Source organism: Eleutherodactylus coqui, chromosome 1 (assembly GCF_035609145.1).
Source record: "Eleutherodactylus coqui strain aEleCoq1 chromosome 1, aEleCoq1.hap1, whole genome shotgun sequence".
Lineage (NCBI taxonomy): Eukaryota > Metazoa > Chordata > Amphibia > Anura > Eleutherodactylidae > Eleutherodactylus > Eleutherodactylus coqui.
In genome coordinates this window covers 83575000-83599059 of record NC_089837.1, presented here as the reverse complement: position 1 = coordinate 83599059, position 24060 = coordinate 83575000, and the positions used below count along the sequence as shown (strand labels likewise).

At 44.1% G+C, this 24060-nt stretch overlaps 1 protein-coding gene across 1 annotated transcript in view; it reads left to right on the top strand.

The window, feature by feature from the left end:
- Positions 1 to 24060, top strand: part of SNTG2 (syntrophin gamma 2) — a 202949-nt gene that overhangs the window by 47015 nt on the left and 131874 nt on the right. Inside the window, exons 7-8 of the mRNA XM_066596680.1 lie at positions 7314 to 7401; positions 12310 to 12401. Coding sequence (XP_066452777.1) covers positions 7314 to 7401; positions 12310 to 12401 — 180 coding nt within the window. The remainder of the gene's footprint in view (positions 1 to 7313; positions 7402 to 12309; positions 12402 to 24060) is intronic.

Below are 24060 nucleotides of genomic sequence, written 5' to 3'. Positions count from 1 at the left end.
ATATACATTTCTGACTGTCTATCTAATTTTCACTTTACCTGTTTAATCTGTCCTTCAACCCATTTTTACTGTTTCACTTTATGTTTTTTCTCCCTTGTATTTCTATTTATGATTCATTTCTGCTTCTACACTATTGACTTGTATTAAGGCTAAACTCTGTAATTTCTATTTTCTATGTATGCAACTTTATATTACCAAAGTACTAATAATAAATTAAATGGAACCATTTGTGCTTGGAGCAAGAAGAGGCAATTCGATGATCCCATTACATACTGTTAAGAACACTTAAATTATTCATCATAGGTATACATATTAAATAAAAAACATTTTTTGTCCATAATAACAATTCTAGCTCGGCTAGTGGAACATTATGATTACCATTGATATATAAAGCAGTGTAATATGAGGCACCAGGTAGATTTACCAGATGGAATGTCTCACTTATAATGTGCTAAATTATTGAACATTCCCATACTATTACACTAAAGAAACCTTTATGATTGCATAACATTTGTTATTTGAAAGTGTCCTGCCAGAGTGATGTACTTGCTGTAGCCCCGTACATAGTATAACTGGCCCCATGATACTAGTGAGGGAGTGCTAAATGTTAAAGAATAATAGTAAATGAAACCTACTATATTACTGCTACCAATAAGCAATGGAGATTGGTTTTATCTACTTAAAAGTAAAATAATGAGTACAATGGGGTAGATCAGACACCATGAACTAATAGAAGGGGTATGAGTATCTTATAAAATCATATTATATTGCTAGCATATACCATCACTTTATGGGCTCTTTCATATGAGCGTATATCGGCTGCCCTTTTGGCAGCCAGCCAATATACGCTATGATCTGATGCATCGGATTCCAATGCATCAGATCACATGGCCGTATTCCCGTGGCATAAAAGCGCCTGACTGGCCAACATAGGGCCGGGTACTTTCACGCCTGGCCGAAAAGATAGTCCTGGAACTATCTTTTTGGATGGAATACGTTGGCTGCTGCATGGGCTCCTATGGTAGCCAATGACAGCGGCCGGAGAAGGGAGTTTAGCAGCGTGACAGAGAGAGAGAGTGTGATAAAGAGACAGAGAAACACAGAGAGAGAGAGCAATATACAGACAGAGAGACAGAGCGATAGACTGAGAGACAAAGAGAGAACATCACAGCCTAATGGAGACCGTCACATTTGCCTAAGGTTTCCTTTTGTTTTACGTCAAGTGTTGCTCGTGATTAGCCCAAGCAATGAAACAAGGCCGAGTTTTGTTAAATCAGATTGGATCAACCTGATGCAATTTTTAGCCAAAATTGCCAAAATATTGTCACTCTGCTTTGAGTAGAAAGGGCCGTTGTGTTGGCTTAGCACTGCCTGAGTTCTAGGTTTGAATCGGACTTTGACAGGAATTTAAAACTAGGACCCCATCTCTGCATGGTGGCAGTGCCTACCACTGGGCTATTGCCACCACCTCCACAGTTTTCCACATTTTGGAGACCATATTAGAGAACACGATTTTGACTGCCATGGACTTTAATGCAAGCTGGAATTGGGTGTCCCAATTCACAATTATTTTTTAAAATCGGGTCGGTCACTCCCAACTCGATTATTACAATAATCACTCAACACTAGTCAAGAATAATGCTACAAATGAGGAGGGTAGTGTTAATAGAGTTTGAAACATGGCTTTCACCTCAGATTACATGCAGGGTTTGTTTGTAGTCTAGACATAGAGACACATACTTCTGCATAGGAGCTGCATACACAAAAATTGTAGAATGTTTTTGATCAAAACCATATGCTATGTTGCTTTATATTGGATGGGTTGGCACATTAAAAATGTACAAGAGTCTTTACTTCCCTTTAAATTTTGACTGTTGATGACAAATATTGGGCCAATGACTGTTAGTTTATTCCAGATTTATTCCACCTGTAGTAAAATCCTTAATATATTGCAGTTTCTGTGTTATAACGCATTAACAAGAACCTTTTTATCTTATTTCCATGCTATTTAATAATTGAATATCTGACGTTAGATTGTTTTTACTGTTGTTGGCCTGCAATTTAATCACCGTATAGAACACCAAAGTGCTTCCTGTTCTAACATTTTAATTAAATGTTCCTAATATATTGGTTCCTCTACATATTCTGCAGCGTGAGGATATGATTTCCCCTGATTAGTTAATGGTACATGTTCAATTCTTGATAATTAAATGCAGTTTGAAGGCTTTATTAACATAGTAATTAGCATGGAAACATACAGTGTTTAAGTGGTGTGACCATTCAGGAAAAACATAGCTAAAATGCACTGATTAACGGAGTGACGGAAGCCTTGTGCCAGTAAAATAGGCTGACTTGTTAATGATGATGTTATTTATAGTAGATTTCATTTTATGGGTTGAGATAAACTGAGCCTCAATTAATTCTATACTTGTCCTTATAGACTACCGTGGTGCAAGGCAGGTGTACATGGATATTCTGAGACTTTTACTATGGATGACCTATCCTTAGGATAGGTCATCAATAGTTGATCATCAGGACCCTGCTGCTTGGGGTCCTTGCCAATCAGGTGATCCCCTGCCCTGCTGTCAGTACAGCAGGGCTGGGCGTCCACATCACTGGCCAAGGTTGGAAGTGCAATAGACGGCTTCACTGCCATTGAAATCAATGGAAGCAATGCCTCCTATTACACTTCTGACTCTGACTACAATGAGGAACCAGAAGTGTAATGGAAGGTGAAAGTGAAGCTAACTGTTACAGTTCCGGCCCTGACCACTGAGAGCATGCTGGAGGATCAGCTGATCAGTGTGGTTCCCAAGCGGTGGATCCCCACTGATCAACTATTGATGATATATCTTGAGGATAGGTCATCCCTGAATACTGCTTTGGCACACTGGGCAATTATATTGAGTGGATATTCAGATACAACCTAATGTACTATTGACTTCTTCAGTGCCATAGACTCTTGGAGTAAACACTTAATTTAGGTGATACTCAAAGTGTATTGTAGCCTTAACAATCAGGTATGCCTAATTCACCGGTATACCGAAGAAGAATACACGTGAAACAGTCAAGATGGCGTGTCAAGCTTATCTTCTGAAGCAGTATATTTTATATGGCAAGGCCACCTTCACACAGGCAAGAAAATTACGTGAGATTTGTGCATTGTGAGATGCACAAATCTCACATGAATATGAACCCCATTTTTGTTTGGATGTGGTCATACACTTGAGCAATGTTTTTCTGCTTGGCATCGGGAATCAAATCACAGCATGTTCCTTCTTGTGCATGCTCTCGCATCACACCGTCCATTGTTTTCAATGGGGCTGGCTGTCACCACAGCACCATGTGCTAGGTGGACGCGATGCGAGGATTCCCTTTTTGAATAAGAATTTGGCATATACTCTACATCTGTTGTGCAGATGTGACTGTGATGCAATTTATGATGTAACTATATAGATTGCAGACAGCTGGGACCCTATTTTTGGAGAATCTACTCACTCCTGATCTGCCATGGGGGGTGTCTAATATTTATTAGTGAGTTGTTCACACTACTGATGGGCATCTGTTTGGGTTTTCAATTTTTCTGCTCCATTATGGGAGGAGGAAAATGGAATTCCTGCCCAAACTGATCCATCATGTGACAAAATTGAATAGCTTCAATTGGACTCCATTGACTATGGGGTTTCTCTTTTATATCTTCCAGCATTTTACCAGAAAAAATAGGATGGCATGCTGTGCTATTTTTTCTGGTATGTTAACGGAATCTGCAGCCGAAGCTCTGAATGGTCACATTGCACTTTCTGTGATTATCAGGAGTTAAACTCAACTTCAAAATGAAGAAAATTGAATATTCAGGCTAGTGCTATAGTACATAGTGGTATTGGACATGCCACATGGCCTGCAGCCAAAGACTATACTTTGGCGCGGCTATATTGTACCCCTATGTAAGTGGCTGTAGTTCAGTAGTGAATATGAACTTGCAAGTTACTGAGAACACAAACTGACCATCGCAAAAAATCCAAACCCAATGGATTTCTTGCAATTGTTGAGTCATGGCAACTTGCGAGTCTCAAAGTGATCGCATTCACTTACATAAGGATGCTATGTCTCAGAGTGTGATATTTGCACACCGTCATGTAATCCTTTCCTGAATGTGAAAAAAAAGAAAGAAATGGTAGCATTGCAAACATTTGCTGATAATTAATGCAGTGTGAATTTTGACACTAGTATTATGTCATCCAAACTGGAGACATCTGCAATAAAGTCAGTTAGCCATACATATGCACATAACTAAGGACTCCTATGGTGAGCCATACAGTAAGGGGTCACAAACCACTGATTGGGACCATGGTCATAAGGCGTTTTCAGACGGTCATATGTGCAATTACGCTTGCTGATATGGAGCATAGTTGGCTTTTTTCTTCTCTTCTCGAGCTTTTTAAACTTTGTGCCATAGCTACATGCCATAGAGCGTGCCAGGATTTGGTTTCCGTATCGTATCGCTGTACTTCACAGGAAAAAAAATTGCTTATGTGTATGACCCCATTCAAAAGAATGGGGTTCTTATTTGTGCATCTCATCGCCTGTGTTGAACCGGCCTTACCATTCGGTTTAAGGGCTTCTTCACTTGGAAGCGTTTTAGTCCCATTATGCGGTCGTGAAAATTACTGCTGCATAACGCGACAAAACCAAACCATTGATGTAAATGGTTTTGTTGTCCTTAGTGATATTCTCACGTGGACGAGAAAAGGGCGGCACTATAAAAGGGACAAACTATCTTCACGCTATTTTTTCAAACTACTGTGCTATGGCATTGGGTTTGTAGGGCCGGCAAAAATCCTTGTTCACTCGTAACTGTGCTCCGTACCGGCAAGCATACTTGTACCTACAGCCGTCTGAAACCACCCTAGCTAGCAGAAAAGGCCATATTTACACAGACAAGAGCGAGTTGTGTCTGGAATTCCTGCATTCAGGCACCTCATTCGTATGTTGTGTGATGTGCAGGACACCACCCATTACAAGTCCTATTCTCATGTGAAACTTGCACAAAAATTAGACATGCTGTGATTTTTGGATCTCATACTATCAGTACATCTATGGGGTTCTTTGATGTACAAACACGCACAAGATAGAGCAGGTCCTATTTTTTTTTTTTGGTCACAAAAACAATGGGTGCAAAAAGAGATGTGGGTATAAACCCATTGAAATCAATGGGTTCTATTCTCTACATTATGCGCCTGGGAGTTTTGCAAATACTAGCAAAAACACGCTCGTCTGTTTAAGCCCTCAGATGGTAAAGTTGTAGTAAAGTGAAGTATTATGGTTGTCTATATACCAGTTGCAAATTTACCATTTGGAAGAACAACATTAGAATATATTATTTTGTCAACAGTGCCTGTTTCTACTTGCTCTGGCCAATCTCCAATTAGTGCTGACAACAATATAGATATTTCTAGTGACACACCCTGTAGACTATGCAAATGTTTTATATTGTTGCTCTGGACACCCTTAGCGAACAGCTGATTTTGCCAGGAAAGCCTTATCTGGTCAGACATTTGTCTTGCAGTAATTTTTCATTGGCTAATAGACACTCTGAAGCAACTGATCCCATCTATGATGCCCAAATGATGTTAAATATATTTCCATATTTCCAGTAGGTAGGCTATAATAGAGGAACCGTAAAACGCAGAGCTCATCCTTAAAGTTCTCTAGAATTGTTATCTCATGAAGAATACAAGTATTTTCTAAAACAGATATGTTAGGACAGCTCTTCTTAAAAGTGAGGTTTTCAGTCTAGGGACAAAATTCTGCCCTTGAACCAGAGGACGGAGGGGGTTTGTTACCTGTAGTTGATTTTGTTGACTATTGTTTGGTTTTATTTATTTGGGATCCTGTTTTTGAGTGGCCAAGATGGCTGCCACCATCTTTAGACCGCCTAATTGTTCGGATGCTTTATCTTTCCTTTTCATTTAAATCCCTATGCAGAAGTAATCATGAGGAGGCTGAACTAAATGATCAGGGTATTGGGTTGAAAATAGGTGGGAGAACCACCAATAAAATAAGATATGCAGGCAATACTACCCTAGTAACAGAGACAGTGAAGCATCTGAAGACGCTGATCATGAAGTTAAAAGAAGAAAGTGAGAAAATTGGACTTTACCAGAAGATAAAAATGATGACCACTGCCAACAAGGAAGTCCACATAAAGTTCAATGAGGGAATCAAAGTGGTTAATAGTTTCATATTCCTAGGGTTCTTCATTTATCATAGTGGCAGCTTGACGGGTGAGATAAAGCATCAATCAGCACTGGGGCATACGGCAATGGTGAGCATGGACCAAATATGGAAGTGCAGGGATGTCTTAGTCACCATCAAACGAAAGTTAATCACAGCCATCGTCTTCCCAATTACAACATATAGTGGTGAGATGTGGACATGAGGATAGCAGACAGAAGGAAAATTGATGTTTTTGAGCTTTGGTGTTGGGAGAAAACTTCCATGAATTCCCTGGACAGCTAGGGTCACCAACAAATCTGTCCTGGACTGTATCAACCCACTTACTTACTTTGGACATGGGATGAGAGCAAATTCGCTGGAAAAAGTGATGCTACTTGGAATGGTCAGTGGTAAAAGGAAACATGGGAGTCAAAAGATAAGCTGTCCGGACACCATCAAGAAGGACACAGGAATGGACATCAGGCAACTGAACGCAGCCGTAAAGAATAGAGCAGCATGTAGAAGACTGGCCTACAAAGTATCTAAGAGTTGGACACGACTGAATGGATAATAATAGAATTGGATTGGAATTGTACATAGAGTATTGGTAGTGTTGGTACTACCAATGCACTACACCTGCTCTGTGAATGGTCAGTGTTGCTCACATGATAATTGTTGGATAACAAGAGAGCAGTCTACAGTGTAATTAGAAAATGGTAGCAGCCATCTTGGCCTCCCAAAGCCGGCATCAGGAACTGGCAGAAGCGAAGGACACTATCAACTACAGGTAATATATCCCCTCCACCCTTCAATCCCTGGTTGGAATTTTGTTCTGAAACTGCAGGTATCGCTTTAAGTATACCATGCCTGTTCCTACAATAATAATACCCATAATGCACCTGTGTTACATACTGTTAAATCCTATATTCATCCTTTCTCAGTTAATAACCTTATTTTTTGTACTATATGTTCAGAACAATCTGTATTAACATGCTGAGATTGTACATACAAACATCAGTTTAGACCATCGACTATACTATACTGAATATCTGTCTGTGAGTTTCATTTTTCTTTCATGTTTGTTGAATTCACACCAGGTCCATTTACTGCGGAATGCTGGAGACGAAGTCACCATCACCGTTTACTATTTCAAGGAAGCCCCTGCATTTCTTAAGCTTCCACTAGGTAAGAAGACTTCAAAAATTTACAGAATTTTTTTTGCCTGTAATTGAGAGGAAAAGATGTGTCAGTCCATTATAACAAGTTGGACAGATAGACTAAAATATCAGGCTTTGATATTTACTTCTTATGTTATCTTTCTTCATCTCCCTTTTACTGGATCTGGTCCTGCTGTCACAGCAGGGGTCATTTTCCCTACAGTTACACACAGCTACTCAGAATTAAATTATATTTCCAATTTGAACCGCGTAAAGCAAGTAATGACGTGAGTTGTTAAAACATTTGCAAAAATGTTTTTTTAAATTGTTCAAAAAAATGCTATTTTTTTTATTAGAAGCCTACCAAGAGGTGACAGGGCTCCATAGCAAAACTCAGAAAGAGCTCCCCCCTCTGAAAACTCCGACAAATACTGTGTTTCCCTGAAAAGAAGACCCTGTCTTATATTAATTTTTGCCCCAAAAGAAGCACAGGGTCTTATTTCTGGGGGGTTGTCTTATCATACTTGCCTAGCAGGCGCTGTCCTGGTCTCTCCCGCTGGTCTCTGGAGTTCAACTTGCTGGCAGTTCTCAGCTGCTGACAGAAGATCGCTTTCTGGTAACAGGGTTTGTAAACCCTGCCTCCAGCAAGCAATTGCTCTGAGTGGCTGAGCCGCGATGCTCAAGAACCAATCAATGCAGCACTTGATGTACCAATCACAGCCATTCATTGTGATGGCTGTGATTGGTTCATTGAGCGCTGGTTGGAGCTGCATTCTTTACTCTGCTTCACTACAGTTATAAGGGGAAATGTATTTAGACTAATGGTTAAAGGGGTTGTCCCGCGCCGAAACGGGTTTTTTTTTTTTCAACCCCCCCCCCCCCCCCCGTTCGGCGCGAGACAACCCCGATGCAGGGACTGAAAAAAAGAACAGCACAGCGCTTACCTGAATCCCGGCGCTCCGGTGACTTCTATACTTACCGGTGACGATGGCCGCCGGGATCCTCTACCTCCGTGGACCGCAGCTCTTCTGTGCGGTCCATTGCCGATTCCAGCCTCCTGATTGGCTGGAATCGGCACGTGACGGGGCGGAGCTACACGGAGCTACATTGAGCCCCATTCAGAAAAGCAGAAGACCCGGACTGCGCAAGCGCGGCTAATTTGGCCATCGGAGGGCGAAAATTAGTCGGCTCCATGGGAACAAGGACGCTAGCAACGGAGCAGGTAAGTATAAAACTTTTTATAACTTCTGTATGGCTCATAATTAATGCACAATGTACATTACAAAGTGCATTAATATGGCCATACAGAAGTGTATAGACCCACTTGCTGCCGCGGGACATCTCCTTTAATACAAAAAACCCCCTGCATATAATTAGTATCACCACGTTCATAACAACCCCTACTATGAAATATTACATTAAAAAAACATTTTGTGTTTATTTTGAAGGTTTTTCTGGCTAAAAATAAACTTTTGCGTTTGTATATTTATACTCATTATAACACTAATGATTACAGTTTCCAGTGAATAGGAAAAAGTAAAAAGAGCAAAATAAGGTTTTAGTTGGGGAAACATAACATAACATGACAGGTCAGTCAGTTAGTTAGTCTGGGTACCAGAAAAAAAAGTAAAATCTGACATTTTTTTATCTAGCACAATACATTTTCAAAAAAACCCCTGCCAAAATAGGCATTATTATTTGTGTTATCCCCAAAACGGCAATAAAAATAAAGATATTATGTATATGCCTCAAAATGGTACTAATAAAAACTACACTTTGTCCCAGAAAAACAAGCCCTCACACAGCTCTGTCAATGGGAATTTAAAAATGCCCTAGTCTTGGAATATGGTGCCACAAAAAAGTCATTTTGTTTTAAGAATAAGTGTTTATATTGCGCAATAGTAGTAAAACATAATCAAGCCTTTATAAATCTGGTGTTTTTGAAATTTTAATGACCCAAACAATAGAGTTAACATAATATTTATACCCCAGAGTGAAAGCCGTAAGAATAAATCCCCAAAAGACAATGAAGAAATAGCTTTTTTCTTTTTGTTGCCCCCCCCCCCCTTCCCACAGCATAATAAAAGTTATTCAATACATGTACTTGTAATGGGTTCCTGTAAAAACTAGAACTTGCCCCATATAATACAAGGTATCATAGAAAAAAGTATGAGCGCTGGAACACAAAAGGATAAATGAATTACTGGGTCTTAAGGCTAAAATTTGTTGTGTTACTAAGGGGTTAAAAATGCACTTAACTAAGTTAGGCACCAAATATATTTACATGAGACATAACTTCAAAATCCACAATGAAAAAAGTTACATTTTTGGCAGGGTTTTTCAAAATTTAATGTAACTGTTGGGGGTTTGATATGAACCCAGTGGTGTAAAGTGCACCAAGTTTATAAGGGACCTTTCGCACGGGACGCCTGCAGACTTTGGTGGGGAACTTACTGCAGTTTGCGCGGGGTCGCACGTCCTTTTTCATCCTGTGGGAAAGGTTCCTTAGGAGATGCAAGCCTCTTGATACATTAGGTCTATCTCAGGCTGTCCATGCATCAAAAAGAGAAGTGTATGCCCGCTTTGAGCTGGAGTAGATTTCTGATCTGGAATACATTATAGCTAGATCTATCAGCAATGGTGGCCATGCCCTCTCTTGGGAAGTCACTCCCTTTTTCTTAAAAAGTGTCATAAGCACAAAACTGAAAAGAATCAAGTTATTTGTGCAAAAAAAAGCATGTGCCACTTTTACCACTTTTTATACCATGTGTTATTTGATTAAAGGTTTTTCTTTCATTTAGTATTAAAGATGAGCGAACGTACTCGTAACGAGTACTTACGCACCCGAGTACCGCCATTTTCGAGTACTTCAGTACTCGGGCGTAAAGATTCGGGGGGGGGGGCTGGGAGAGGCGCGGCGGTGCGGGGGGGAGCAGCGGGAACAGGGGGGAGCCCTCTCTCTCTCCCTCTCCCCCCCACTCCCCACTGCTACCCCCCGTGCCGCCACGGCGCCCCCCGAATCTTTACGCGCGAGTACTGCTGTACTCGAAAATGGCGGTGCTCGGGTGCGTAAGTACTCGTAATGAGTACGTTCGCTCATCTCTATTTAGTATGTAACTAGCCTTCCAATATATATAAGTTCCTCGACAGTTCCTTAAATCCTTCTCTTCAGATGGATCATGTGATCTTATTTCTGACTAGCTGAGGTTTACTTGGCTTTATTTCTCTGTCAAATTCTTCAGTCAGCAAAATCCCTGTGTGATGGACTGTGCCACACAAGCTCTTTAGAGGGGAACACAGAAACTCCTATCACAGTTACTGATGATCATTAAAGGCTCTTGCCATACATTTATAATGGTACAGTATCCTTATGGTCTATAGCTCATTGAGGTAAATATACAGAGTAGTGATAATTACACTGTCCTCCCAGCAGGCAGAGATAGTACTAGCTCTAGTAAGTCATGTGATGCTGTGCGGATGTATCATGGGTTTGTTAGCACAGAATAGTGAAAGGAGAGCCGGGAGAAATCTAAACATGAAGTTGGTGCCTGATAAGTATTGAATAGAAGTGACCGCAGTATACATAGGAGATGTCCAGGGGGTGACAGATAATCAGTTGAGGAAGCAGGGATGGTAAAATGGGTTTTTGACGGATCAGCTTTTTAATTCTCCCCATAAAGTTGAGTTATGAAATTCTAGCTGCATGTAGTTACCAGTAGGGGGAGTTCATTGTATATAGATTTATACTGCAAGCATAGAACATAATGTGAGCTGTAAACATCTGTATGGTTCCCTTTTATTTCATTTTTTTGTTCACCTTTTAGTGTAGTTTTATGTAACTAATCAGCTAACTTTGCAGTTTGCAGAAAACCACTTGTAGTAAGGCCTGCAAAACATTTGTACTGGCCGGACTGGTGACTTTGAACGCCATCTGAGGCTGCTGACATGCACTGTCTGTATTTGCTGTTTCCTGGTTTAGTTTTCTTTTTGTTTTATATTAATAAAAAAACACCACTTACTAAATAACCCACAATCAGTGGGCGGCGCGATATGTGAGAAACAAAGGCCACAGAGTATACATTGTATCTTTGTGAGCTGTCCTTGGTTCGCGCAGGATAATTGAATTCCCTAAACCCCTCTGCCAGCTGTGTGAGGTCTGCAAATACTTTGTAGTGGCCGGACTGGTGACTTTGAATGATCTCTAAGACCAAAAAAAGAGAACTGCAATGTTCCCCACGCCAAAGCATAGTTTCTCTGTCTGCTTTGCTGCTATATACATTGACAGCAGCAGAAATATCCCCTCCCCCAATGTACAGACCATGTTTTATAAAGGCGTATAAATGTGATGCAGCTTCTTTCTCAGTTCCCTCCAATAGAACCCTGGTATACAAGCTTTTACACCAGCAGCAATATATCCTCTGTAGAGTATCTGTCCCTAACAACAGACCACATCTTATATAGACATATAAAGGTGATGCAGCTTCTCTGTCCTGTGCTCAACTTTACAATGACCGCTAGTTACACTGTGTGTATATTATATATGGCTAGGTCATGTGATGCAGGCGTCCATGTACACTGCTGCCCATATGGAAGATGGAAGACATATTTGGTGACATCAGCAAAGCACCCTGGCTGCTTAATACCTGCATGCTGACCTCTGCAGCAGGCATTATGGGAAATTTGATTTTTACAGGATTGTAAAAAAAATGGGTTCTGACTTGCCTGATTTTGCAAAAATCGGGACAATTTTATCAACCGGCCCATCAAGACAAACTAGTGTATGCGATAAGCTCAATCTAGTAGTGACTGCAGGCCTATTCTCTGATAGTGTGATAGGAAGCAGACGTGGTGTGTCTATAGGGTCATTTAATTTAAAATAACTTCAACAAACATGATTTTTATGTGCCATTTTCTCTTCTTTTGTACACTTTTTCAGGCTCCCCAGACCCACCCAGTGATCACAGCAGTGGTACTTCATCACCTCTTTTTGACAGCGGTTTACATTTGAATGGAAATACTTCCAACACAGTATGTAACAAATGTTTTGCCAACAATATTATTGTCATATTGTGCAGAAATGTATTAAAAAAAATCTAAGCACACTTTTGGATGACATTGTGGCATTTAGAACATATTCTTTCATCTTTTGGAAAATCACAAAGAGAAAAATATTGTGGGTGCATCACAGGTCCTTCTTATAACAGTATCTGTCCGGGGATCAGGACACACAGAGCAAGTTCAGCATAGTACAAAAAGGCCAGGAGTCGGTGCAGGCACAGACAGGTGAATGAATGGTCCATACCATTGGCATGCTTACAATGTAGGCAGACCATGCAGTTGCTACAGGGCCCGGCCTGTGGGTAGCCCACCAGCAATGCATGGCGCTAGTGATTCCCCACATCCAATCCTCGTAGCTGCTGCTCATCACAAACTGTTTAATCTTCACCGGCAGTAGAGCCTGTTCTTCATCCTCTCTTGCTTCATGGACTGTTCTAAAATGGGGAGGGGCAGGGTGGGTTGTGTACACACCATGCTGAGCCTGTGATGAGTTGCAGTATTTGAAGTTTTTCCTGAAGTTCTGCCGGCCAAAGTGGGAGCTATAGAGTACTGGGAAGAGTGGGGACTGTGGAAAGTAAGAGCTAAATAGCAATCATTTTTTTTGGGGGGGTGGGGGGGGTGGAGGGGCCCGTTTTAACTCTTGCTATGGGTCACATGATTTTCATGTATGCCCCTGGTCTATACAAGTTGAGGTTAGGACAGGAGAATGCAGAGAAGTCATAAGTTGTCGAAGTCAGGAACCAGGATGTCAACACATACAAATAGCACCTACAGCTGGTCCAAAAAACAAAGTTTAAGGCACCTTCCTTAGGTGGAAGGTGCCTGACATAACCAGGGGTGCTCCATGATTACCAGAGGACAGAATAGCATGGTGTGCACTGGCCCTTTAAGACTGTGTGTGTGCATGTGCCCTTTCGACAACGGAGAAGGGGAAGCAATGGAGCCAGATCCTCAATTTCTCCTTGCTGTCTCCATCTTTCTCATGCTCACCTGGACTCTTAAGGCTCCTGTCCACGGACGATAGTTCATTGCGTTATCCGTGGCGATAATCTGGCCGCGGGTAACGCAGTGAACACTTTCCATAGCGTTGTTATGGAAAGCGTAGCCCTGGCGTCCATGAGCGGAGAATTATAGCGATTCTCCGCTCGCAGGATACAAATCGCGGCATGCCACGATTTGCCGCGATTCTCCTCAGTGAGCCTATCTGTCAGATAGGCTCAGCACAGAGACCTGACAGCTCTCCCTACTGCTCCCCTGCGGCGGAATATCGCTAGCGATATTCTGTCACGCTGGGGACAGGGGGCCTTAGTGCAGGAGACTATGTGAGCTGCTAGGCTGTGATGGGCAGCATCACGAGAACAAGTCATTGAGTTAATGAAGCAGTTGGAATTTAGGGGGAGAGACGGGAATCGGTATAGACTGTTGCATACCTCTTAGCACCTGTCGAGCAGTGCGCAATTACATAAACAGTCAAGATGGGGCGCACCAGAGTATCCTCTGATCCTCTGCTCTGTCAGTCCAACACTAAACATACAGATCCCAAATAATTTATCTATAGAGAGGTGACACATACACTGTAGATTGAAATTGAACTTTTAATGCAGTAGAACTGGGCTGTGGACTTCCTTGCACTCATATTCAAATACAATCAGTACACCTATGGAAAGCTCTGTAGGCTCGGACTGGCTTATAGAGAAATAGATAAATCCCCCATGGGCTCCTATGCCAGAAATGGACTTCTAACCTCCCACAGCCTGCATGAGCAGTGCATGGCACACTACACTTGCACACACACTGTGCTACACTGCTTCCAAAGCACTAATTCACTTCAATTAGAGCTACACAGTGCTGTGCTGAAGCGCTCAGCTGTTTCAGACAGGTGTTCGGAAACAGAGCTGCTATCTTGGAGTAGAAGACTTTTTAGAAGCAGCAGCAGCTCCTCATATACTGCATCTGTCTGGCAGCGGCACTGTGGCAGACTGTCTATTCTGACTTCATGTTTCAGCTGAGGGAAGAAGGCGAGCAACTGTGCAGATAGGCTGGCTGGCAGACGCAACATACAGCAGCGCCAACACCAGTTGAATGATCGTGCCATTGATGACATCATTCCCTTGTGTGACGCTCATGCATCCAATACTTGCAACTCCTTCTAAAATGGTAAAAACGGGCTCCTGGGAACCTGTCCTTTGGTCAGCACAAGGGCTCCCTCACACGAGCGTATTTTTGCTGCATGTTATGTGCGTATTTTTTATGAACGTAATATGCAGTGCTGAAACCCCATTGAATTGTATATGTATATTTAGACATGAGATACAGTTCCATGTGTTCGCTTTCTTCTTTGACTCTGAATTAGGTATTTTCTGCAAGTAGGGTTGTGTCATCAGCATATCAAAGATTGTTTATGTTTCTTCCACCAATTTTCACTCCAATTGGGGATTCATCCAAATTGCATCGCCTTATGATCACTTCGGTATCAAGTTGCACATGGCTGGGGACAGAATGCAGCCTTGTCAGATGCCTTTCCTTATTTCAAACCAGTCAGTGTTACCAAATGCAGTCTTGACTGCGGCTTCTTGGTTCTCATAAGGTAATCTTATCAATTCTTCCAGATGCTCTGATGTTCCCATTTGCTTTAGGACTGACACCCACTGACGGTTTTTTCTCTATTGCGCTGCGAGAGCAAGTAAAAACTCTTGCCTCGCAGTGCGAGAAAAAAGCCGGGATGACGCCGGGATATCGCCAGTCTTTTCAACTGGGCCAACGGCAGCAGCAGCGCTAGCCTCATTGAAAAGATAGGGAGAATACTGCGGACTTCTTCCACAGCTGTGACAGCTGTGGCAGAAGTGCAGCATGCTATCCCATTGTTTTCAATGGGATCGGTGGTGCTGCCGATCCCGTTGAAAGCAATGGTTTGTGGCAAACCCTGCAGTATGATTTTCGGGGAAGGGCTTGAAATATAAGCCCTTCCCTGAAAATCATCATTAAGTGATAAAAAAAGAAAAAAAATATTACTCACCTCTCCGCCACCCAGACTTGTCCTCCAGCTGGCTCCCCAACACTGCAACACGTATTGGCCATGACGCAGCGCAACCCAGCTTGAACATGAGGGAGTTCCGCTTCAATGAAGGAGGTCTTGTGTTTGTGAATGATCTTTAGCGAAATTTTGAAGAAATTGAATCAGTCTAAGATTTCACTTTTCTTGGATCCAAGATTGACCGCAGTGGCGAATTGGGGCCTTAAATCAAACGAAGAATCAGCCTTGGTAATACTGAAATGCAAGGAATGGTGAAGATATGGGAGAGTAAAGACATGACCATTACAACAAAGATACGGATAACCAATGACATCATTTTCCCAATAACTACGTATGCATGTGCAAGCTGGACACTCAGGAAAGTAGACAGAAGAAGGACCGAGGCCTTTGAGCTGTGGTGCTAGCGGCGTATGCTGGGCATAGATGGACAGAGATGGTCACAAATAAGGCGATCCAAGACCGTATCAGACCAAAAGTATCACTAGAAAGCAAAGTCACCAAGCAACAGCTTTCATACTTTGGTCATGTCATACGAGCTAATTCTCTGGAAACAGCATTAATGCTCAGGACAGTCAGTCGGTCCAGAAGAAGAGCACGCCAAAGAACAGAGTGGCGAGACACAATCAAGGTTGGCACAAACATCACTTTGGAAAATCTGAAGGAAGCGGCCAAAGATGGGGAAGCATGGCGTATGCTGATCCACAAGGTAACCGAAAGTCGGCAACGATTGAACGGATAAATCATCATCATCATGCAAATATGCCTTTTTTACAGTATATGACCAAAAGTATGTGAACCCGTCTCCTAAATATAAATTTCAGGTGTTTTAGCCTCACCTGTTGTAAAAAGACAAGCATTGATAATAGTACGGAGCGTACTCAGTCAGGTAGTGACATTTCTCATCTGCTAAATCTGCATGCCACTGGAAGTTCAATTATTGTGGAGTGCAAGCAACTAGGACCAACAACAAAGAGAGAGTAGAAGTCGCACTTTTTCAGATGTGCACAACATGGGGGAGATTTATGAAACCAGTTGCTACGGGCAACAAAGACAGATTTTCTTTCAGGCAGTTCCATAAATCTGTCCTCATGTTTTTAACATTTCTGTAGCAAGAGTACCCCTCAAACCTTTTAGTAGCAAGAGTATAGGTGGACCCCAGTAACATTTATGTAGTAAGAGTATAGACGGACCCCAGTAACATTTCATTAGCAAAAGTATAGCCGAAACCCCTGTAACATTTCTGTAGCAAGAGTATAGGCGGACCCCAGTAACATTTCTGTAGCAAGAGTATAGGCGGATCCCAGTAACATTGATGTAGCAAAAGTATAGGCAAACCCCTGTAACATTTCAGTAGCAAGAGTATAGGCAGACGCCAGTAACATTTCCTCTTCGGGAATGAGAGTGGAAAGGTTCTCCTTATACCGTGGGTCTAGAAGGTTGAACACCCAGTAATCCATGTTGGCCAGAAAGCGTCTAACACGAGGGTCACGGGAAAGGCAGCCTAACATGAAGTGAGCCATGTGTGCCAGGGTCCCAGTACGCAACACATGGCTGTACTCACTAGGAGGATGACTTTCAGGATTCTCCTCCTCCTCTTCAGCCCATACACACTGAACAGATGAGAGGCAAGCAGCATGGGTACCCTCTGCAGTGTGGCCAGCTGTCTCTTCCCCCTCCTCCTCCTCTTCCCCCTCCCCCTCTCCTCCCCCTCCAAAACACATTGAGATATAGACATGAGGGTGGCCTGGCTATCAAGCGACATACTGTCATGCCCCATCTCCTGTTCCAACCGCAAAGTGTTGGCCTTTATACTTAGCAGCGAGCTTCTCAGCAGGCAAAGCAGCGTGATGGTAACGCTAATGATGGCCGCATCGGTGCTCACCATCTGGGTAGACTTTCAAAGTTTCCGAGGACCTGGCAGATGCTGTCATCCATGCCCACTCCTCAGTAAAGAATTGCAGAGGCTGACTACCACTCCGCCGCCCATGTTGCAGCTGGTATTCCACTATTGCTCTATGCTGCTCGTACAGCCTGGCCAACATGTGCAGCATACAATTCCAGTGTGTGGGCACGTTGCACAGCAGTCGATGCTCTGGCAGCTGAAACCAACGTTGCATGGTCCTCAGGGTGGCAGCGTCCGTGGTGGACTTGTGGAAATGTGTGCAGATGCGGCACACCTTGCCGAGCATGTCAGACAAGTGGGGGTAGTTTTTCAGAAACCGCTGAACCACCAGATTGAAGAGGTGCACCAGGCATGGCATGTGTGTGAGACTGCCGAGCTGCAGAGCCGCCACCAGGTTACGGCCGTTGTCACACACGACCATGCCCGGTTGGAGGCTCAGCGGCGAAAGCCAGAGGTCGGTCTGCTCTGTCAGATGCTGCAACAGCTTGGGGGCCGTGTACCTCTTGTCACTTATGCTGATTAGTTTCAGCACAGCTTGCTGACGCTTGCCCACATCTGTGCTGCCACGCCGTGCGCTACCGACTGCTGGCGACGTGCTCACACTTCTTAATTGAGAGGAGGTGGCATAAAACGCCACAGATACCAGCACCGAGGTAGGACCTGCTAGTCTGGGTGTGGGTAGGACGTGAGCGGTTTCAGGCTCTGACTCGGTCCCAGCCTCCATCAAGTTCACCCAATGTGCCGTCAGGGAGATATAGTGGCCCTGCTCACCAGTACTTGTCCACGTGTCCGTGGTTAAGTGGACCTTCCCAGTAACCGCGTTGGTGAGGGCACGATTTATGTTGCGGGAGACGTGCTGATGTAGGGCGGGGACCACACACTGGGAAAAATAGTGGCGACTGGGGTCCGAGTAGCGCGGGACCGCCGCCACCATCATGTTTTGGAAAGCCTCCGTTTCCACAAGCCTGTATGGCAGCATCTCCAGGCTGATTAATTTGGCAATGTGCACATTTAAAGCTTGTGCATGCAGGTGCATGGCGGCGTATTTGCGCTTTTGCTCCAACGCTTGTGTTAGCAACAGCTGAACGCTGCGCTGAGAGACATTGCTGGATGGAGTGGAGGACGGTGGAGGTGAAGGTGGGAGGTGCTTGTGCCTGCATCTGGGGAGGTGGATTGGATCTTTGTGGCAGGTTGTGGCACAGGGGGAGAGGCAGTGGTGTGACCCGGAGGCAATGAATGGCCTTCGTCCCACCTTGTGGGGTGCTTGGCCATCATATGCCTGCGCATGCTGGTGGTGGTGAGGCTGGTAGTGGTGGCTCCCCAGCTGATCTTGGTGCGACACAGGTTGCACACCACAGTTCGTCGGTCGTCCGCACTCTCACTAAAAAACATCCACACCTTTAAACACCTAGCCCTCTGCACGGAGGCTTGCCGCGAGGGGGTGCTTTGGGAAACAGTTGGGGGATTTTTCGCTCTGCCTCTGCCTCTACCCCTGGCCAGTCCACTACCTCTTTCAACCTGTCCTGCTGCTGCACTTGCCTCCCCCTCTGAAGCCCTGTCCTCAGTAGGCTTAGCAAACCAGGTGGGGTCAGTCACCTCATCGTCCAGCAGCTCTTCCTCCGAATCCTCTGTACGCTCCTCCCTTGGACTTACTGCCCTTACTACTACCTCACTGACTGACAACTGTGTCTCATCATCATCCTCACCCACAAAAAGCTCTTGAGACAGTTGCCGTAAATCCCCAGACTCATCACCCGGACTCCGGGAACTTTCCAAAGGTTGGGCATCGGTCACAACAAACTCCTCAGGTGAGAGAGGAACCGTTTTTTCCAAGAACAGTTCCTGGGAGTCTGCCTGCTCAGAATATGTCATTTTCATGGAGTGAGGAGGCTGGGAGGAAGGAGGAGCAGCAGCCAGAGGATTCAGAGTTGCAGTACCTAGGCCAGGAGTAGTGAACTGCGTAGAAGACTGGGTGGCCGATACATTGCTGGACGCGTTTTCTGCCATCCACAACAGGATCTGCTCGCACTGATCAGTTTGTAATAAAGGTCTACCATGCGGACCCGCAAATTGCGATATGAAGCTGGGGAGCCCAGAAACTTGCCTCTCTCCTAATCCCTCAGCAGCCGTCTGTGATCCACCCCGGCCAGGAACTCGGCCTGTGTCCACACCCTCACTTGGGCACCCGCGTCCGCGTCCACGTCCTCGACCCTTACCCCGACTCCTCATCATGGTGGATTAAGGATAGAGCAGGGCCCAAATAAATTACCCCACTGTACAGCGCTGACAACTGTGGCTAATTCACCGCACACAGAGACTTGCAAATAGCGGATGCTCTATGCTGTGACTTGAAAACATTAACCCGCTGTCTTGTGCTGATACCTAGGGGTAATTTACCGCTCACAGAGACTTGTAGATAAGAGAGGCTGTGTGGAGTGGGAGAAGACGCAAAAGCCAGTGGATAGTGCTGGTAACTGTGGCTATCTCAACCCCCCCAAGGAAAGGGTATTGTGAGACGCTCTGCACAGCGGCAGAGCTGAAATACTTTGCAGTGGCCTAGGAAATATTAGAGTACTGTTTCGCAGTGAGACCTCGATGTAATGCACTGCAGGCTGAGAACGCTATAAGTGAAAGGCTGGGAACAGGCCTAGATGCGTAATAAAAAAATTGATGCACTACTGCTCCCAGCCAGCCACAACTATAATGCACATGGTGAGAAGTTGCCCTAAAAAGGACCGTTGGGGTTCTTGTGCAGAAGATCGCAACTGTAAAACTTTCCCTATATAAACAGCTCTGTCCCTAAACTCTACCTAATGCACTGCAGACTGAGAACGCTATAGCTGAAATAGCCGGCACAACCCGAGATGCTTAAAAAAAAAAATTGGTGCACTACTGCTCCCAGCCAGCCACAACAGTAATGCACACAATGAGGAGTAGCAATACAGTAGCAATACAGAAAACTATACAGCCAGTGGACAGTGCTAATAACTGCAGCAACTTCACCGCACCCAAAGAAAGGCTATTGTGCGACAGTCTGCACAGGGGCAGAAAGCTATACAGCCAGTAGATTGTGCTGATAACGGTGGCAACTTCACCCAACACATAAAATGGTATCAGTGAAATTCTGTTCTGCAGTGGGCCAGGAAATATTTGCATACTATTTAGCGATGAGAGTGAGCTGCTATAGCTGTAATGCTCTGCAGAGGGATAGATGTTTAAAAAAAAAAAAAATTGGTGCACTACTGCTCCCAGCCAGCCACAACAGTAATGCACAGGATGAGGAGTAGCTCTAAGAAGGACCGTTGGGGTTCTTGAAGACAGGATCCTATGCTAACACTATCCCTGTATAAGCATCAGCACTTTCCCTAGCCACTGCCAGCATGCACCTGAGGTGAGCCGCGGGCGGGACCAGTTTAAGTACTCGGCGGTCACCTGCTCTCGCCAGCCACTCACTGCTGGGGGGTGGGATAGGGCTGGCACGTCACAGCAGGAAGTGGTAATGCCTTCCCTGCATGTTTATTGGCTAGAAAATGGCGCTAAACATGCAGGAAATGGAAATGCAATTGACTCGAGTACCGCGTGGTGTTCGTCTTGAGTAACGAGCATCTCGAGTACCCTAATACTCGAATGAGCATCAAGCTCAGACGAGTGTGCTCGCTCATCTCTATTTACAGGCTATGCACAATTATGTTTTCCTTGCGACCTTGTTCTTCTCATTCTGCCCTCTTTGTTCCTTTCATATCACTGCACTGTTCTGAAGTACTGCGGATATTATGGGTTGTTTTTGTTACCTGATTCTTAAAATTTCAATCTCAGTCTCAATCTCTACAGGCAATGCTTGTAATTGTGAAAAAAACGTATAGAAAATATAGGTTGCGTGTGCCTGACAAAGGAATTGAAGTCTTAAGGTGACTTTACATGGGACAATTTATGTCTAAATAATTGCTAAAGCGTACGGAATACAGTTTTTTATGTTCTTTTACACGGAGAGATTCTTGTTGACTTGTTCAATTTCACGGTCGCTGAAGCACACACCTTCCTGCAAAGTTACTGGCTAGTTGTTGGAAGACAAACAATTTCCTGATTATACCAGATGATAATTAACCCCTTACTGACCACCCATACAAGTTTTAATGTTATGGGTTTCTGGGCTTTATTCTACAGGGCCGTAAAAACATGCCGAACCAGTAGACTAAACCCCCTTGGTCTTTGAGTGTGACAGCTTTCTGCTATCGGCCACTGGAGGTAGCCGAGACCATGGAGCTGTTATATGGGGCTGCATTGTGCTGACCCCAGTCACACAATCATCATTATCCAACTGATAACGGTGATCGTAAAAAAGTTAAAAAAAGCTAATGAATCATTTTCCCTCATGGATTGGATCCCTGAGAGGATATTAAACTATTCACCTCTGGCCTCTGTGATGTCCCGAGGCGATCTGATCCTGCAAGGACCTGCTGTCGGCTTCTGTGCATTCGCACCACATGCAAAATGTCGGGCGCATACACAGAAGCTGGTAGAGGACAGGAAATTTAAAACCTCCCTGCTCCCAGCTGCCCAGAGAGCAAGGAGATATCACTAGGGGCCACGGTATGCAATCTCTGTTCACATGATCGCTGTTCGGATTATTGTTCAATAGATAACGGTGATCATGTAAAGTATAAAAAAAAAAGTTCTGTGAAGGGACAAGAAATTACTTACCTAAGGCTTCTGGTGATGTGCGATCGGTGAAGGGAGATGAAACTTCTTACTGGAGGCCTCCGCATTTGAACCCAGACGCGATCATCCTTCACGGACCTTTCCCGGTTTCTGCATATGCTCCCGCCAAAAAAATGATGGACACGTGCAGAAGCATGGAGGGCTCAGGAAATTTAAAATCTCCTTTCTTTTAGCTACCAAAGGTAGCCAAGAGCATGGAGCAGTGACTGAAGGCCTCGTTAAGTGGTGCCGGGTCACATGATTGCCATTATCTAATGGTGTCACAAGGTAGAGATCTACCTTAGGCTGGTCTTATATGACCGGAATTGCGGATTCCGCAAGCGTTTGATCTGCGGTAATAGCAGATCTATCAAATGCATTGTATTACACAATTCCACTCACATTAGCTTGTAGAAACCTTCTGTTTGAGACCGCCATGCCTCAGCAAGCTTACAAGTCTGAGGAGGTGCGAAGGTTCACAGAGTGCTACTTTCTACACCCCATCCCTGCCGCTGAGATCAAGAGATACTCCCCAAAAAGGGTTGCGTTTGCAGCAAGCATGTGAGGAGGAGGGATTTCCTGGTTTTATTGCCCCATGTGCCTATCCCAACCAAACCTCTGTAATTACCCCTGTTTTCAGACATACCACGCAGTTTACATTATTACTTTTATCTAAGATTTAGGGAATGCCAAAAAGGGTGAGGGTGGTTCTTTTTAGGGGGTCAATATTTTTTCTGCCCAAGTGAGCAATGGGGCCTGGAATTTATTCAGTTGTGCCCTGAAATCCAACGGGTGTAGGATTATAAGCCTAGCCATGTGTCCAGTATGCAGATTGAGGCTACAATGGGCGTATTGATGAACACTACTGCTATAAAATTTGGGGTGCGTCTCCATAGTTTTCTCTGCTTGAAAAAAGGAAACTGTCATGAAAGTGACATTTATGAAAAAAATTACATTTTTTTCCTTTTCCACCTGCTTTAAAATAATTTTTGAAAAAAACTGTGGGGTCAGAATGCTTACACACCTAGATAAATAGGCTAAGGGGTCTAGATTTAAAAATGGGGTCGTTCTATCCTTTTGGCAGATTGATGGCTCTACAAGTGAGCAATGGGGCCTGGTATTTATTCAGTTGTTTCCTGAAAGCCAAGGGGTGTTCCCTCCATTCCAGGCCTAGCCATGTGTCCAGTAAGCAGAGTGGGGCTACAATGGGTATAAGAGATGAGCGAACGTACTCAGTAAGGCCGATTTCGCAATCGAGCACCTCGATTTTCGGGTACTTCACTACTCGGGTGAAAAGTACTCGGGGGCGCTGTGTGGCAGGGCGTGGCGTGGTGGAGCGGGGGGTAGCAGCACGGAACAGGGGGGAGCCCTCTCTCTCTCCCTCTCCCCCCCACTCCCTTCTGCAACCCCCCGCTCACCCACAGCGCCCCCGAGTACTTTTCACCCGAGTAGTGAAGTACTCGAAAATCGCTGTACTCGATTGCGAAATTGGCCTTACCGAGTACGTTCGCTCATCTCTAATGGGTATATTTCTGAAGACAGGACAAACTTGGGTATCCATTTTGGGCTGCAAGTCTTTATTCATATGTGTGCTGTACAAAACAAACTGTTTTTAAAATTACACAATTGCAAAAAAAATGAAAATATTTTTTTTTCTTCTGCTTTGCTTAGATTCATTCAAAAACCTCGGGGGTTAAAATATGCAGTATACCCCTAGATGAATTTGTTAAGGGGTCTAGATTTCAAAATGGGGTCATTTGTGGGGGTTCTCCACCGTTTTGGCCACTCAAGACCTCTACAAGTGGGCAATGGGGCCTAAAACACCTTCAAGCAAAATTTTCTGTTCTGAAAGCCACCGGCTGCTCCTTTCGGTTTGGGCCACGTTGTGCATACAGACATAATATTAGGGCCACAATAGGTATGTTTCTGAACAAGGGACAAATAGGGGGATCCATTTTGGGGGACAAATCCTCATTTTCATATGCATTGTAGAA